Source organism: Tinamus guttatus, unplaced genomic scaffold, assembly GCF_059628265.1.
Source record: "Tinamus guttatus ecotype Peru unplaced genomic scaffold, ASM5962826v1 Tinamus_guttatus_pri_ptg000213l, whole genome shotgun sequence".
Classification (NCBI taxonomy): Eukaryota; Metazoa; Chordata; class Aves; order Tinamiformes; family Tinamidae; genus Tinamus; species Tinamus guttatus.
The window spans coordinates 4390652-4409460 of record NW_028288747.1 but is presented as its reverse complement, the minus strand read 5'-3'; the positions used below and the strand labels follow the sequence as shown (position 1 = coordinate 4409460).

At 39.0% G+C, this 18809-nt stretch overlaps 2 protein-coding genes across 3 annotated transcripts; one reads left to right on the top strand and one right to left on the bottom strand.

Annotated features, from left to right (window-relative positions):
- The first annotated feature begins 551 nt into the window (after positions 1 to 551).
- On the top strand, positions 552 to 6258 carry CCDC110 (coiled-coil domain containing 110). Its single transcript, XM_088524788.1, has 5 exons — positions 552 to 632; positions 1253 to 1318; positions 1931 to 2041; positions 3120 to 5166; positions 6062 to 6258. The coding sequence occupies exons 1-5, from the start codon at positions 552 to 554 to the stop codon at positions 6256 to 6258; spliced, it is 2502 nt and encodes an 833-aa protein (XP_088380914.1).
- Positions 6259 to 7392: 1134 nt separating this feature from the next.
- CFAP96 (cilia and flagella associated protein 96) lies at positions 7393 to 18672 on the bottom strand. Of its 2 annotated transcripts, none has more exons than XM_088524652.1 (8): positions 18606 to 18672; positions 16373 to 16564; positions 15199 to 15418; positions 12622 to 12759; positions 12459 to 12534; positions 11457 to 11636; positions 9366 to 9538; positions 7393 to 7641 (listed from the first exon to the last, which is right to left on the bottom strand). In XM_088524652.1, exons 2-8 carry the CDS (start codon positions 16467 to 16469, stop codon positions 7593 to 7595), a joined length of 933 nt encoding a protein of 310 aa, XP_088380778.1. In that variant the 5' UTR covers positions 16470 to 16564; positions 18606 to 18672; the 3' UTR covers positions 7393 to 7592. The 2 variants fall into 2 exon arrangements, with proteins under 2 accessions (XP_088380778.1, XP_088380777.1); XM_088524651.1 differs by having other exon boundaries at positions 18585 to 18664.
- Between the last annotated feature and the right edge of the window lie 137 nt (positions 18673 to 18809).

Below are 18809 nucleotides of genomic sequence, written 5' to 3'. Positions count from 1 at the left end.
ATATCAGCGGGACGGGCCATGATGCCCCCACAGCAGGTACACACCTTCGTCTGACTCGGCCCGGCCCCGCACCTAAGAAAGGCAGCAACCCGCAGGCGGCAGTTGGTGGGTTTTGCGCGGCCAAGCGCCGTCCCAAGCTGCAGCCAGCGGTGCCGGCGCGCTGCCTGCCGCCTTGCTTCAGGAACTCACTTCTCAGCCTTCCTGCGCGGCTCGGGGTGCCGGGAACACAGAGCTGCTGCTGCTGCCGCGCCGCGGCCAACGGTTCCAACGGCTCCAACGGCTCCAACGGTTCCAACGGCTCCAACGGTTCCAACGGCTCCAACGGCCTTTCGCGCGCGGGCGCACGCGCGGGGCCAGGAGGCGCTCGCGGGGCAGAACGCGGTTACCTGGCAACGCCAACCTGCCGCGCCGGGCGGGGGAGCGGGCACCGTTGGCGGGGCGAGGCGACGCGGGCGGGCGCGCGAAATGCCGCGCGGCGCCGGATGGAGTGAGTGGCGTCCGCGCGGGCAGGGCGAGGGGCGGCGCGGGCGGGCGCCCCGCAGCTCGGCGCGATGCGCCCCGGCGCCGCTGTGCTGGTGGCTGGTGAAGCGCCCTTCCCGCCGGCGCCAGCCCCCGGCAACTGCAGCGCTGCTGTTCTTTAATTTCCAGGCAGCAGCGCAGTGGGAGCAGAGGAGCCGATTCCCCCGACAACAGCCCTGCACGTAAGAGGACCGGATTCCAAGTTCCCAGCACCAAGCGCTGAAGCTCGCGCTTCCGCGGCCACTGCTGACGGGGCAGCGGGCCTGGGCACTTAGGGTGGTCAATGAATGTGAATGAGCTAATATGAATATAAATACAGCAACTGCACTGCTTTGCTAATTTTTTGATAATGCAGAATAACAGGATTCCCAATTTCTAATCCTACGGTCAGTCCAACCCTGAAAGACGAATTGGAAGGATGAACTCCGACATCAGCACATTCCCAATTTGGTTTCAGTGCAATGACTGAGATCCAAAGCAGTGCCAGATACCACGGTGGGTTTTAGTGATGTGAGTAAGCTGCCCGTGAAGCACCACGCTGAAATCCTCTGGTACTGCAGCTGGTGACTAAGTGTCTCTTGAGGAACCGCTCAGTGAACTCCCACTCACGGGCTGCCTGAAAGCAAGCTTAAAACTGGAAAAGAAACAAGTTTGACCAAAGGAGACATCTTAGCTCATTTCAATATTTTAACAAAATGTACCATTTTCCTAATATTTATTTTATACATTGCAGATTCTTCAGCAACAGCTGGAATCCTTCAAAACTCTTCGGCAGCAGATTCTGGAGAATGTTAACATGGTAAAAGCAGGCCCCAAATACTCTTAAAATAAAGATAAAAGCTGCATCCTCATGAATTTTTAGATACTGCCATATGAGTTTTAACAGCAATCTAAAATTATTTTAAGATTATTATGCACATTCCTTATGTTTATCATAAAATAGCTAATAAACTAATCCGTTTGCATGTTTTTGTTGTCACCTAATCATAGTATTATTTGGAGGCTTAGAAAGACTAAGAAAAAATAAGAGAGATGTATAAGGGGAAAGAAACATAGCGGGGGAAAATAAGAAAGGGTTAGATACCCTTTGCATGACTATAAACTCAGGGAAGCTCTGTTGTTTTTGAATAACTTGATTCCACTTCATGTCACTGTCAGCAGACAACTGTTCCAAACCGCCCCGTTTCACGCAGTTCTAGGAGCATTTTTATGCCACCATTTCTTCTGATTCTTTATGTGGGAACAAGAACTCTGATACTGGAAGTATACTTATCTTTGCACATTCTTGGTTTTACATAATTCCAAATTCCTACAGCACTTTCATCTAGTCTGTCTCTCCTAAAAAAGAACTTACTGATAAAAATAGGATTTCCGAAAAACTAATTTTTTTTTTAATCTCAATCTTTTCCAGGTACAGTCTGAAATCAGCGAAATACTAAATAAAAATATAATTGAAATGAAAACTCCACAGTGTAGCTCAGGCAAGATACTGATGATTAGCACCCCAAGTGATGTATGTCTGGTATGTTTACCAATTTTTACTTACAAACAAGTTTCTCTTTAAAGATGATGCTGCACTGTGGGTTGTGAGTTGCAGGTTTTCTGGAAAATAACCCAAAGGATATTGTGGGGACAAATAAAATAGTATCTTCTCCCTGAGGCTTTTCTCTGTAATACAACTTTGATATAATTCTGCCCAAAAGAGTCCTGAAAGTCTTGGGAAGACCTACATGAAGCTCGATTTATTTTCTGCACAGGCATGACTTTATCAGTTAATTTGGATTATATTTAATGGACATGAAATGCCATGCAAAGAATACAGGGAGATAGAGCTGAGAGTCAAGAAAAGAAGAGGAAGGGCAAGATGGAATAAATGTTGTCCTAGTCCTATGAAATGTAGCATAAATCCCACTTTTTCTGTCTACTTAGTGTGAACTCCAGGTTTCCCTTATTTCATAGGGCATGGGATTATAAAACAACCATTAATAACTGTAGTCTGTTAGCTCTCTTAGGTCATCTCCCTCCCTGTGAAATCTAAACTTAAGATGCTTATTTAGTATTTTGAGCCTGTTTCAAAACTACATATTAAATGCAATTTCTTATTTCTTTACTCATTTCTGGCTCGGAGGATTTGCGGCAATAGGAGAGCTTGAATCCTCCATGACTGTGAATCTGTGCAGGCTTTTGCCTTTGCAATAGTCCACACACCTTCATGTAAAGCACCACAGAGAGGCACTTGCCTGGGGTGCCTCAGTAATGCCTGAACTTTCTGCCCCTCCTCCTGACTTCCCTGTCACACCAAATCCCCAGCAGTGGCCTCCTGACCGCCTTGGAAAGAGGTGCCAGTCCCAGCGATCAGCAGAACCGCTTACCTTTTTTGTGACAAATGCATAAATGACAATGGCAGATAACCTGTACAAGTCTTGATTAATAAGTGGCTTTAATAACAGTTTTCTTATGCTTCCAATTCCTTTTTCCTCTTTTTCTTTTTTTTTTCCAGTTCCTTTTTCCTCTTTTTCTTTTTTCTTTTCTTTTTTTTTTTTTTTACAATTCTTACAGTGTAACAGTTTTTGTTTGTTTGTTTGTTTTTTTGTGGGTAGCCTGCAGAAAATCCTGAATCATCACTTTCTAATAAAAAAGTTCATCATGATCAACAAGCCGGTATTGATGAGCATGTGGAAGCAAATTCCAGTACTGGAAATATGGTCAGTGATATAAAAATTATACATAGTATTTCACTGAAAACCATAGCAACTGGAAAGGTAAAAAAAACAGAAGATCTAATGGGAAACACAACGGTATTTGCACTAAAAAATCAATATAAATGCCATTTGCTACCTGATGCAGAATTGGAGACAGAAAGCTTACATGCTGCCCATGAAAAGGTAATTTTGAATGAACCTAAACTTTCCATACTTTCTCCCAAATATGGCAAAGAATTTTATGTAGCAGACAATATTAACTATCCTAACAAGTCATCGAAACAGCAATTTCAGAAGTTAGGCAGTAATGATTCTGATTTGTTAGAACATGATATAGTAAAATCTGGCTTTTTATGCAGAGAAAAATTAAATAACATAAAATCAAAAGAAACTCCAGAAACAGCAGGCTCTTTAGACGAATCTATTGTTTCAGTTTCACATAAAGAAAGTGACCTACATTTTGATCAAGAATTTTATAAAGACTCCAAATGTGTCAATGCATGGAGTTCTTCTCTAACAGCATGCAAGGAACAAGCAGAGTCTGAAAGCAAAACTGTACATAAAGAATTTCGAAGCAATTACAGTGAAGGTGACAGTTTCCAGCTTAATTTTTTTTCCAAAATGGTGAAAGATGAGTTAATAACGCTTGATCACAAAAAGCATCTAGCAAAAGAACAAAGCCTGAGTATTTTAAATGAAACATTACTGAGGCTTGAAAATCAGAAGTTCACTAAAATCCAAGTACCCTGTGAACATGATGAGAAAACTGAAGGGTTACAGAAGTCCCTGAAAAATTCTGAGCACTTGCAAAACAGAGTACATGATCTTGAGATGGAAAATCTGCTTCTCAAGAACAAAGTGAAACCTCTTAATATTACAATACAGTCTTTGAAAGAAAAAGTATCAATATACAATAAACAAATTCGAGATTTAGTTGAAGAAAAGAAACGGATGCAAAGCCAGTTAGTTAAATCAGAAGATGACAGTAAGGAAAGCATTAAGGAAGTAAAGAAGCTGTTAAGAAGATGCAAAGAACTCCAGAATCAGAAAAATATCCTTGAGGAAGAGAGGACTCAACTCTATAATGGAAACCAACGTACAATACGAGCACTAAAGGATTTTCAAATTAAGAACCAGAAAGTAGAGGAAGAGATGACTGTTGTTACCTGTGAAAAAGAAAGGCTCAATGCAACATTAGAGTCCTTGCAAAAGGAACGTTCCATGTTACAAGAAGCAAATAAAAAACTTGAGATAGACACATCCCAGCTTATGAAAGAAAAGAATTCCCTAGAGGGAGAGCTTGAAAGAAATCAGAGTGAAATACAGGAAATGCGAGAAAAAGAAACTGCAACAAAATCTGAACTGGAGACCCTTCTTCAGTTAACACAGGCACTAGAGGACAAAAAAAATAACCTTGAAATGACCCTGCAAGAATGTTCTAATACTAAAGAGATGCTGCAGAAAGACTTTGAGAAAGTTCAGTTTGAAAAAGCTCATACAGAAAAGAAACTCATGACTGAACTCAGATATGCAAAAGCAGATATTGATCTTTTAAAATCTAATTTGACCAACGCAGACAGAGAACGCGAGAGGTTATCAACAGCAATAACTAACATCACCGAGGAAAATCAGTTACTTAAGAAAGAGCTTCAGGAATACAGACAAGGAGCTTCCAAATACGAGAGTGACATTAGAAAGCTGACTGAAGAACGCCTGCTATTAGAAAATCATCTGCGGAGTGTTGAAAATGAGCGGGATGTCCTGCAGTTTGAATTCCGCCACCTGCACAACGATTACGCTTATCTCCGTGGCCGAGCTACAGCGCTGGCGCGTGGGCAGAGCAAACCTGGCTGCAGTTCTGGCATCACGCAGGATAACTGTTACTCTGAATACTCCCCTGCAATTTCTGATCCAAAGCATGCAGCTCTGGAATGCCAGTCACAAGGTAGGCAGTAGCTTTTGCAATGCCGCATTAGCAGTGTTTTTGTTTTATAATTTCATGTTTCTTCACTATTTGTTCCTTTCATCTCTTTTTTGTTAGTAAGACTATTACCAACACTTCAGAAGTGTATTGCTTCAGGTTTTAAGTAGAAAAAATACAGATTTGGTATTGCTATTGTTATGTCTCATGCCATGTTAAGAATGCCAGAAAAAGAGAGCTTTGAAAAAGAGATTCTACAGGATGTACGTATTGCTATAAAGCAAAACCACAATGAGGGTTTGCTTGAGAGTGCATACAAAAAGTTTGGAAACTTGACTGCAGCGAGCTCTCCACTGATCTCTAAATGTGATAGACATTTAGGGATAGACTCTTGGGTCTGCTTTTTTTTTTGCTGGCTGATTTCCTAGTCAATTCCTGTGAATCTACAACAGGCTCTTGCTCTAAAAAAAAACTGTGATGAACATTTTACAATTTTATAAAACTGAAAATCTTTTTTTTTTTTACTATGCCCTAAAAAGCAGCTTACTGATTTTTATGAAGCTTCACAATTAGGAATCTCCTGTCTTTTGATATTTGACTGAATTCTACAGCTTCAAACCAGTAGATCCTTACATAATGTAAGTTAGTCTACAGAAATTTAACTGTGACAGTTTGCAGTGGATGGAGTTCTGCCCCTAAGGCTTCAGGCTCAGAACACTGTCTTAAAACATTTCACCAGTGACTTCTGCAAGAAGCCCTAACTTGATTTAACTTCTGTCTGCATGCCTTTTAGGTGACATACAATGCTGGTGTGACTTTAATCAACACAAGGCACACTTCTGTAACAGGCTGGATTGTTTTTTGTTGTTGTCGTTGTTCATTTGTTTTCCCCAAATTAAGCTTTATATATTTTCATTAGTTTCCAGTATGCCAGCTTTGTTAGAGAGTGAAATGATTACTGAAATACAAAAGAAAGTAGAAGAGGAAGAATTAGAAGAGAAGAAGCAAAAGAATGTACGGAAAAACGTGAGTGCAGACTGTGCCACATCTGCGCTGAGAGAGACAGAGCTCCGAACAGCAGTCAGGAGGAAGTGCAGGGCATTTCAGCCTTCCTAGGAAGGCAGAGTCTGGGAAGTTCACCAGAGAACAACACTGGCACAATTTCCTGATATTCTTATGAAGGTAACACTAAAGAGTCTGGGGTCATCACAAGTACCATCAATTAGTACATGGTATCCACGAAAAAGGAAGGAACTCTTCCTAGGAATAATCCTATGTTCTAGGATTTGGATAGAGAACCATCAAAAATTCTGTATAAATTAATATTTAAAATATTGTTGGGATACTTCAATATCAATTGAAGTAAGAGAATTTATGCCTGGATAACTCCTGGAAAACTTGCCCCTTTTTTTTATTTTTCTTTTTTAGGATTTTCACTGATGCCAGGAATTGTGAAATCCAGTGTGGACTTTCCTTTAAAACTATCACTCAGCTAGCAGTGAGGATACCATTCCAAGAATACTCTACCATGGTGAGATAAATCTTTAATAAAAGTGAATGTTGCCTATTACATGTTGCCTTCATGTAATAACTTGGAAATATAAATGCTGATTTTTTTAATAAATTAGCTCTGATGAACAACAACAAAAAAATCTTACATCTCATGGAAATCCTGACAAAAATTATTAGGATGTAGGCAAGTTATACAGCTGGGATTGTGGTTCCATCTGGAAAGTAGCGAGTTTGAAAGACAGTTGAGACTGAGGTTCCTTCCACATACAAGTTAAGCAGCTGGTAGGGAATATGGCAGCGCTTGGAGCTGCCAGGAGGACACGTAAGTAGATGCTGGTAAGTAGAGATGACTCCCTTTGTGAAGGACTGTGTGTGCTCTGACTGCGAACGGCCCTTGGTGCTGGTCATTTTGAGAAGCTCATCCTACCTAAAGGTTAAGGTATTTTCTAGGACAGTTTTCACACAAATGTAGATTCAATAGGGTTGGCACAAACTCAAATTTTATTTCTTCCAAAGGGAAACCGTGACTTTAGTTCCACTATGGGTAATAAGTGACCTAGTTAATATATTTATTTTGATAGTCACTTTAGAAGATTATCTCTTTCTTCCACTGCAATATATATTAACCTTAAAACCTAAAATACATAAGATTTTGCAAAATACATTTCAGAAAGCATGCTAAGCTGTAAGATTTTAAAATAGCTTAACTTAAATAAAAATATAACGTTGGCATTAATAAACACATATTTTTAAATATTTATTTTTGATTGAGATTTACAAACCAAAGACTGTTGTCAATAATTAAAGAGATTTGATTGACCTATGTGCCTTAATTCACATTTCCTTTTTTTTTGTTATTATTTACTTTAAATGTTGACTAGCAAACATATTAAGAGTTTACAGAGCTTAAAAAGTATACTTCATTTCACTGTTTGTACCTAGTATGATGCCAAACTTGCAGTCTTGTAATTCATTGCATTTAATGATCTGAAAAATATATGAAGAGAAACATTAGATTTGTGTAGAATATCCTTGTAGAAAACACTTTTTGCAAAAGATAAAAACCAGGACTACTCTCAATCCTGTAATTAGATTTAATGACTTGAATCATTGTGAAAACCAATTGATTTCAATAAAACTCTGAGAGCAAGAATTCACACTAGCAAATCCAACTGTAACATTAGGGTTTAAATTGGAGAGAAGATAGAGAATTGTAATTCAGGAGGAAGCAGACACTCTGAAAAATTATTTCCCACTACATTTCTTAAACAGCAGGGCCTATGAGTTTCATACTTATAATAAATGCATTTCTCATTACATTAAATATAAGAAATAAAAAAACATTTTTTAATTCTTGGGAGGGAAATAGTCATGGGGAATTTTAAATGCTTGTTTTAATTTCTCTCTGGAAGCTCATTTGAATTTGTGAATTGGTTCTGCTTTTACAAATGAGTCCACAAACACAGCAAATCTTCACAGTAAGCTGCCTTTCAATTTTAAGATGTACTTCACATACAAGGAATTTTTTTCCAATAAAGTAGCTCATTTGGAAACACGATTTCTTAATCAGTTGGTGAAATAATAATAATATGAACAATTATACTGATAAAAGGCTAGTCAACCAGTATTCTCTTTCATTTTTAATAGTTTGAAAGGACCTTTGTGTGCATGGAAGGTCGTACTTTCTTGCATCAGCACTGCTAGTTGCCAATGTTTTTGGAGTACTTATTTTCAATTAGTAATAAAAGGCAGTGTGGAGGGATATGTATCTTCTATTTTGTCCTTTTCAACCGCCTCTGCAACTTAAAAAGCAATCATGCAAATTCAGATATATGGCAAAACAATGAAATTAAATGGCCCAGCAATGGATGGATAAGGAGGATATATTTTTTAGACTTCACATATTGTATATAAAAGCATATCACAGATGTGAAACAGATTCTGCCAAGACGGTTTTTTCAAATACTAATCAAATTCTCCTAACATGCTTCATGTTACTGCTGGAGCATGAAAAGAAAAAACGAACAAATGAAAAACAAACAATACACACTCAAAATGCAAGAAAACCCACACACGCATCTATACTTAGCTCTTCTACATGCAATTCTTAGAAGTCTGCATTTGGAAGTGTTTTCTCTAAGTAACTCTAAAGAACATGGTCTTGGTTCTCTGCTTGAATTACAATAGAAGCAAACACAGAAAATAAGTTTATTCTAAATATAAGTTATACTTCACCAAGATTAAAATGTAGTAAACTATGTGCTCATGAACATCTATATGTGCATATAGTCGGTAAAATAAACCTCCGATAAAGACATTTCTAACCTTAAGCATTCTATGATTCTATGACAACCAATTTGAATACTGTGGTTTCAAAAATGTCACTGACTTAGGTTACCTAGGATTACATTTGCCAGCAGAGGGAGCCAATTACGATCAATAAACATATGAGAAAACAAAAACAAACACTGGTACAGCCTTTAAAGTAACTTGGATTTACAAAAAAGAGGAATAAATCTTGAAAGTCCAGGTCCTTTACCTTATCTTTTTGCCAATAATTAGCTCCTCAAAGAGAAAGAAAACCTAATTACTTTTATATAAATTTAATGAGTTAGTTTTAAAAGGTTCAATTACTCTAGACGGTAATAAGCAGCTGGACTAATGACTTTAGGCTGACAGCATACATGAAACATGAACTTGAAGTGGCTTACCTTGTGACGTTTAAAGTCATTATGCTTTTAATAGGTCTGCTTTTTGGTCCAGGAGGAGGATGAAAAATCTGTCCCCTTTTATTAGTTGTGACTGCCATAGATTTTTTAATTACATAGGGTTCATCAGAATGGCTTGGATAAGGATCAAATGTACCTCCTTTCATGCCCCCTGCCTGAAAAAAAAAGAGGAAACTTTTCAAAGTGTCAATCTATAGCGTAATTGAGTTAATTAAAATACTTTTCATGCAAAAGCAAGTATGAATACTGCGTATCAGGCTGCATCAAACTATACAAAAAAAATCACATGCTGCTTAAACTTGCATTGGAAGCTCTTAGGAAAAAATAGTAATTATGTTGATGAATTCTTGATTGAAAATGCTGTTTTATAAGTCTTCTAAATTATGAAGGATCTTAAAATTGTGATAGAAAATTTAAAAACATAACCCACTAAAAAGAACTATTATGCTGTGGATAAAATTGGGCTTATTAAGTCATTATTAGTTCATTAGCGCACCTCCACATTGAGAAAAAGTTGACAATTGTTATAAAAGGAAAAGCTAGGGCATTATTATCATTATATTTTTTGACCTATAGGACTGAACAGAGCTAAATACCAGAGTCTGTTGAGGCTGCACTCCTGAAAAGTGCAGCACTAAGTGTTGCAGTGGATCAACTGAAACAAATGAAGATGTTTTCCCATAAAAATATGGGGGAATATGCAATAGCCTGGGAAGCACACGCAGTTTACATAGTCACGGACAGCACAGACAGTATGAAGGACGGGAAGGCAAGAGCAGATCAGCAGTGTTGTCATCTAGAGGACGTTCTGACTTTTCAGCAGCTGACTTTTAGGAATAGATCACTATTCCTGAAGATCTCAGATGCCTCATCTGTGAGGCTAAATACAGCACAATGTATGCATAAGTGTTCTTGCTGCCTCTTTCTGAATATTTATATTTGCATCACTGGCATCATCTTCCTAAGAACAATCAAGGTGAATGAAATCAGTCAAGGGGGAAGGATAGAATAATCAGAAATGGTGGTTGGCAGAGCACAGTACTAAATGATTCCAAAATGAAGAAAAGTGACAGACTGAGGGGGTGTTACTCTATCAGGTATTTAGAGTCATTTAAGAGAGTGATTTATGTATCTGTATCTTAAATCCATTTCAAACTTACATTAAGATTTAGCCCAAGTATCTTAGTATCTCATCTCAAGAAGTACATCAGGAGACATAAAGGCAATGAAATATGCACATTTCCACTGTTTTACAGATGCAAGAATCTCTACTTATATTTTAGGAAATAACAGTACTAAGTAACTGAACTCATGAACAATGATTTCCTCTGCATCATATATTCCTATATATCTCCTTTCCCACCCTGATAGTAATCCCAGTCCCCAAACCCCATGTCTCCCAAGCTTCACACCTGTATTTATTCCCATCATTTCCTCCTTTTTCCTAACTACTCAACAAATTCTGAATCTGATTCCAAATCTCTATCAGCTGGTAGATAAACAGAACAGGTAACTCTCTAACAGTTTCCTTTTGCAGCATTTCTCTGAGATACTCCACTGAGCCTTTCTGCTCCTTCTGGCCATGCATTTCCATCCATGACATTTCTAGGAACTATCTTTTAGAATTGTCTAAATAGGCTTAATCAACAACTTCAAAAATTCTATGCAAGTAACTAATAGGAGTCCAAAACAGAAGGAGATTTCAATTTGCAACAATAATCCAACTTTAATGTCATATATTGCATAGACTTTCATTGTTTACCTTTTTGTGACAGTATGCAGGCAATTACTCCATGTTAACAACACTATGCAGGTTTTAAATAGAAACACTTCTCAAGCTACTTAACACTGGCTAGCTATGCTCTTTGGGAGTAGGTTGGGTCAAGCAGCATTTCACTGCCATGGAAACTGGAAACACAGTAAATTGATTAATACCCTTTCTGTTTTCCCCTGTAAGAAAGTAATAGCAAAACCAAACACTGAGTTCTGTCTTTAGGTACTCAAAGCAAAGCTTTTAGTAGGAAATACCTGAATGCTTACCTTTTGTATTCAGCAGCTATAAAATAAACTAACCTTTTTAGCAGGAGAACTTGGTTTAAAAGGTGGCGCAATTTTCTTTCCTGGAGGTTGTTGCTTAACTGGTGGCAAAGGTTGGTCAGTAAAATAGGGATTAATATCAAAATACTCCCGGGGATACAGATTTAACTTGAAAGGCCCTCCTTTAACCAGACGTCGATGTTCCTCTAGTGCTTTCTGTAAAAGAAGTATTTTGAAAGAAAAAATCTTAAACATTTTTACTGCATATTCACCTAAGAGAAAAAAAAAAGCATTTAAATTCAGCTCACTATAACCTTCTTTGCTATTGTTTCATCTAGGTATTTTATATTCACAGTGTCCATAATGGAACATGCAGGTACACCAACTAGAGTGCTTGGAACACTGACCATATTGTGTACCTCTATCTTGGGCAAAAAAAATGTACACACATGATTGAAAATCCTGCCTTCATGCATATCAACTGCATAATACACTGGCCATACTGCCACTACATTTATGTGGGCGTGATGATAAGATATCCAGAAGCATGTCCTACATTCTGAGCACCTTGCTAAGTTGAGTTCCTCTAAGGATTGGTTCATTTAACCATGAAAGCTGTTGATTATTCTTCCCAGATTCCATTTTCAAATGAACTAGGGAAAAACTAGCATTGCAAACAATTACAAGAGGTATGAAATGCATCCTTACTAATACAGATCACTGAGATGGATTCATGCTAATGTCTCAGAGCAAATTCCCTATTTACTCTTTACCCAGCTCATAAGAAGTAATACTGCATCACTCTATTCTCAGTGCTTCTCACTATCTGCACCAGATGCAGAACTTTGAATCCAAGTTTGCCTCAGCTACAGGTATCCAAGCTGCTGCTTCTCATCTTGTTTTTATCACTACTTACAATAATGTAGAAGTAGTAGTATTGTTCTTTCTATTAGTTTTACTTGGTCATTATTACAATCATGTGTAATTGTAATAAATAATCACTGCACTAATACATAATAAAGACAAATATTTTTACACCTTTGCAGCTATTCTTCCTGCTTCATATACTTCAGGTGCATGTGGATATTGTTCACCTATGGTAACATTTGCGTATCTGTAAAAAGAAAATGAATGAATGAGAAGCTAGCAAAACAAACAAAAAAAAATCAAGAAACATAAAATAAAATACTTGAGAAGTTACCCATATCCAGTTCCTTTCTTTCCTGGATTAGTATAAAAATTCTTTCCAGGAGGAATGTATTTTTCTTTGGCTTTCAGTTGCGCGCTGAAGTATGCATATGGACCTCCTATGGTTCCATAATAGCTGCCCAGTCCACATCTAAAAATAGAAAATAAACATGTTAATGAATGCTTTGAGCTTTTTTGAACTTTCCTGCTCTAGTGTAAAATAACATGTTTCAAAAAATAAATATAAAACTTCATCACTGTGCATTATTACATTATTACAGTAAACCTGTACAGCATTATGGAGACAAAAGAAGCAAACGGTAGCAACGATGGGAGTACCTTAATAACACAGATAGCCTTAAGAAAGTCTGACTTCTGGTTTTGCTTCAGTTTTGCCTCAACAACCCAAAGGAACACTGGTCAACACCGATTCACAAATACAAACATGTAGGCACAGTCCACCACAAACCTGCTGGACTGACAGTCACCCAGAGGACTGGGTTCAGTAGTGGTGGTATTTGATGATAAGTGGGTGGCATTGCCCAGATGGCAGTGTCCTCATGATAACGGAGAGGCAGGCCACATGGGGGACCTGGGTTTTTTTCCTGGATGTGGCTCGTGACTGTCTATCTTTCTGTCTTATCACAAAAGAAGAACAAAGAGAGGCACAGCTCATTTAGGAGAAACATCTCAGCCTATGAAGCTGAAGGAATTCACAAATTTTTTTTTTTAAAGTCTAACCTGAAAAATCAGTATCTGTTGGTAGGATATGATGTCTTCTCAAAGTACATAACCATACAGCTACCAAATGACAAAGGCCCAAGACATGGCAATTGGTCTGCTAAGCCACAGGTACAGTGGTCAAGAAAAATCTTATATACAACAAAAACTGGGCAAACTGACACTGCACAGACAAACTTTATCTTGGCATTTCCTAGCATTTAAGCGCTTTGCAAACTTTAAATGTTGTCTTAGCTTTCTATATACAAGTAACATAATGACAGAATATAGACAAATGAGGAAAATAAAGGCCTAGAAATCAGTCACATCTTCAGAACATGGCATCTTTGCAACCTCGGAATTTTCAGCCAATCACAAACCTGGCTCCAATGCAAGCAAAAGATTTCCAAAAGCTTATTATTCAGGCAGACAAGAATAACAGTGCTGATGCAGCTCTGCTCTATTTCCCGAGTTGCACTGGAGCCAGTTTTGGACATAAGAAACCTATCACTCTCCATAACTACTTGAGGATTTTACTAATAAGACAGCCTAGCCACCTTTCCAGCCTCTGCTTTGCGCTACTCTGCCAGCACAGATTTAGGAGAAGATAAAGAACCTGTCCTACAGTTCATGCCTTAGAACAAGCAAGAGAGTCTGGGCTGCTGTACCCGGAGCCAAGAGTGTTTGTGGAGACGATGTGTGGAGGAGGGTGCCTTGACAGGATCTTTTTATAAGACTTGGTGGAGCAGGACCCAGAACCCAGAAAGAAAATGAACAGCACTGTTCAACTCACAGGGATTTGAAATTAGTGCCTAGGTGTTTCTGGCAGTTAGATCCTGTTAGTACATTTGGTTGCTATAGAAGGTAATTGCAACTGAAAAACTTTTCAGCTCTGGGCTCACCCATTTTCTGTCCCACCAAAAATAGCATGCACACACATCCAACAGAAAGCTCACACAGGCAGCCTACACACAGTCTTACTTTCACATTAAAAAAGGGTTTTTTTTCCTGTAATCTATGACAGAAGATAGCTAATCCTTGCTCCCTAAAATATAAATATATAAAAGTGATACACACCAAACTTCCTAAATGCAAAGTTGTAGAATGATATGACTAAACATAAGACAATAAAAAATAGGCTGGGTACATACACTGAACTCTCTTGCAGCAGCTTGTATAGTTTTAGACAAATAACCACTCTGTTAATACATAAGATTAAGATATTTGAAATCATTTTCTTTGGCATCATTTTATCGTGAAATAAATGTGCAAATTGCAAAGACATTTATTTTAACATTTTGCTTCACATACTCCTAAGCTCTGTCACATCTTCTGATTATCCTGTAATAGTATCAGATTTTTTCTGGCAAAAAGATAATCTATTTGGACTCTGTGAGGGAGAAAGCCTGGCCTGTTTTCCTGATGCTTTTGCAATGTATATACTATATCTATTTTGGGAGGCTCAGAACTGCATCTGACAAGTGCCAACAGACTCCCTTCTAAATTAAAATAAAATATGCATTCATTCATTATATAGACGCCTTTCCCAAACCCATTTTCATTTTAATTGAAAATAGAAAGCTAACAGTTGAAAAAACTGTTCACAGCAGTAGACAGTTATATAAAACAGTAGATAAAACTGAGCATCAGAAATTGATTTCTATGAGCATTCAACCTTCCCTTATCTCTAATTTCTTGCTGATATCCATAATTCTGCACTCAGCACTGTGATTAGCACTATATCATATGTATCACGTTTATCTTTCCTAAAGAATGTACTCCCATTACAGGTGTTTTATTTATTAGTGAAAAGTTATCTATAATTTATAGGAAAGGAAAAGATTTATTTAAACATTTTGACAACACTTACGGCAATTTGTCTCCATTACTGGGAAGGAAAGCTCTGCCCAAATTTTTCTTTGATTCTGCCAATCTATAGCGCCTCCTTAGCTGAACAGGATTTGAGTAGGCTTCACCATCAAAAATTCTCACAAACTGAGGCTCAAAATAACCTGCCTGAAGAGCTGACAATGCTTTGCTCCCCCCAGGTAACATCTGTCTGTTCTTGCTTGCAGCTTCATTAAAAGGGCCTTTAAAAGAGTAAGCACTGTAAGTAATCGTTTGATGCCATTGCTTTAGCCTACATTAAAAATCTAATGGATCTAGGTGATCTAGGTGGTTCAACATGCTGCTAACATATCACAGTTTCGTAATTCGAATCCTATGTAGCAACCAGATATATGCGAAAGAGAATGCTACAGGAGGGTATTCACAGTATTAAGTTATAGTTCTAATCCCTAAACTTGCATTAGAAGAAAGACAGATTGGCTGTATCAGCCAGGTGGTTCAGAGCTGCAGCTGATGCCCACTAGCAATATCTCAGAGCAGCATCTCTTCCCCACCAATTCTGAGACCAGGTAGCTCTTAAGTGCCTTCAGTCAAGTGTTTTGAATCTGCAGCAGCTCAGTGCGGGCAAAGTGATGGGCTGGTGATCTGGTTCTGGTGGACGTGTTCACCACTGACAGAGCATCACAGCAGAAACATCAGTACTGGGAAGCCAGGATTATTCCGTGGCACCACTTCAAAGGGGCTACTGAGAGTCAAACTCTGCCACCTTACTATTTACAAAAATTATCTTGCTCAATGGATAATCCTACTGAACAACAAGTTCAAGACATGAAGGATCTACACCCGCTTCCCGTCCCTGTGCTCCCTTCCCTGCCAAAAAATGGAGTGGGGAAAGAGGAACTCACACTTATCTGTAAGACTTACAGAGAAATCTTACAAGTCTTACAGAGAAATACATATCCTAACAAATTTTAGGAATTTATTATGCACACATATTTTTCAGTTTTGTGGTGGATTTTTTCTTTCCTAAATATGTTATTCCAACACATCAAGAATCTCTCTCAATAGACTGACCTGAGCAAAGAACATATTTGAAAAGGCAATTGCCTCTGAAAGAAAATGTAGTCTTTCTGAAAGTAGATAGATACCAGAGGTATTCCTATTGTTAAACAGTGATTTAAATTAAATGTACTTACGCATATAATGTGATACATATTTATCTCCAATGGAAATATAACCCATTTCACTGAAGAGGCCAACCCTCTCCATATCACTTTTTCCGTCCGCAGGCATGGTTGGATCTGTGTGGCAGGACACGACACTAGAGAAGGTAGAAGTCTCTTTGTTTACTTGCTAATAGACTGAAAACGTCTATTAAGAGCCAACATCTGCAAAACAAAACAAAAAACTACTTAAAGTAAAATAAAAGAGTTTTAATTAAAATATTACTAACAAATGAAATATGAGGAAAATGACTGGCAGCATTGGTATTCACAGAACAAACACACTATGTGGAATTTAGGCAGCATTATGTTTGTTAAATAAATTCAGTTTGTTTGTAATACAATTGTTGCAACTCTCACTCAAGTTACATAGCTTGGGTCAAAATTTTAAAACAGGTATCTTCAGAATATTAAGATTGGAGGTTTTTGTGGTATTAATAGCTATCAATACCTCTTCCAGACTCCCTCTTTACTTTTTAAGTGATCTCTAGCAATGGTTTTCACTCACTTTCTAATAATGGCAATAGAGGGATGTATATGGACAAGTCTGGAGTAAACTATAAAAGGCTTCCTAATTCCGGTTTTAAGTGCAATCCAAGATTTGTCGATGGTAAATACCTCCAATTTCTCATGTATTTTAATGCAGATAATTTACAGTAAACTTCAGTTTTGCCTCCTTGTCCTTCTCTGGGCCCAATACAACTAAGGGAAATGCACACTCAAAAACACTAACAAAATCAAGCACTTGAATACCTAGCAGGCCTACCACTAAAATTACTGTGAATCTGAGTCACAAAATGAAAACTAGAAAACTGGGCACATTGCAAAAAAAAAAGCAATTCTTTAAATTTCTGCGTGCTGTCCATCTTGTGGGAATTCGAATCAGCTGGAAGAACTGCCTCAAGAAGGAAGCCAACAATATGCAGTGAATTTACTAGGAACTGAAATTAAAATAGAAGAGATAGTTAACCAACTAGGAAAGCTACTTCTTGGAAGTCATGAACAATTGCTAAAAATATCATAGATGTGCAAATGATATAGAACAGGTAGCTGAAGTTTTGTGTGCATACAGCTGACAAGAACTAGAAACCTTTCCACTATAATGACTTACACATTAAAGACCATGTAAGGAAAGTCCTACGTACTATTAGTTATGAGGACGAAGGCAAGAATAACTAAGGTACAGAGACTAGTAACAGACACTAGCTGCATCTGGGGTGCCAGAGTACAAAAGCAGCAGTAGGAGAGCACTGCAAATACATAAAACAATTATACTAGGGCATGGTGCCTGATGGAAGGGACAGAAACACTCTCCTTACACTCAGCAAACAGGACCCAACAAGATGGACAGCATGCAGAAGTATAAATAATTGCTTTTTTTTTTGCAATGTGCCCAGGTTCACACAAAAACAATGCAAAACACAACGTATGTTCATCAGACAAGTCATGCTAGACTAAAATCAGTACACTTTTTAAAAACCTGGCAGAATTATAAACTGGGTGAGGATCTGGGCTAAAGCACAGGCAACACAAGTGAGGCTGGAAGATGCGAGAAAGCCCACCCATGCAAAGCCCGGAGTCTGCTGTTACGAAACGAGCTGGCATCGTCACTGAGGACAGGAACAGGCAATTGAATCTAAGCAGACCAGGAATTAAATTCTGGAGTGCAAAATAAAGGTTACTGACTCAGGGACAAATGGGAAGGATTTCTGCTGTAATCCTCCTAGTTTGGAGAGAAGTGAGGCCAACTAGCCAAGCTCTGAGTGAACAGTTTTGTGCAGCAGTAGACAGATAAGCAAGATCCTGTGCAGTCTTCCAAAGAATTTTGGGGTTTTGCGGAAAGATAAGAAGTATTATTATCTTACTACCATGACCCGGGGGGGAAAAAAAAAATGTTAGGACACAAAATTCTTGTTTCCAAAAAGTTAAAGGAACTCAACTCAGACCCTGGTCAGTTTTGATATTAGATACTAGACAGATACTAGAAGAACTCTCCGAAAGAGGTAGCACAGCAAGGCCAATCTCGGTCGAGCACTTTCGGGGCGAGCCCTGGGGTATTTGTGAGGGGAGGCGAAGCCGAGCCGTTGGGCGAGGAAAGCGGCGCGCGTAGCCCGCAGCCGGTGCTCGCCAGCCCGCCGTGCGCTCGCAGATGCCACGGGCAGGCGGGTCGCCCCGCTGCACCTACTTGCCGGAGCAGCCGCCTCACTCGCCGCGAGCGGAAGGCGGGAGGCGCCGCCATCGCCCGCCCTCCCGCGGCGACCGTTGCCCGGGAGGCGGGAAAGCCCAACAGAGCGAACAAGGGAACTCGCCCGCCCCACCGCGGTTCTCTACAGTGGTACGGCCCGAAGCGACTGCGGCTGCGCAATGCCCCTGAGGGCGGGGGCAGGGAAACCCGCCTTCGCGCACCCCG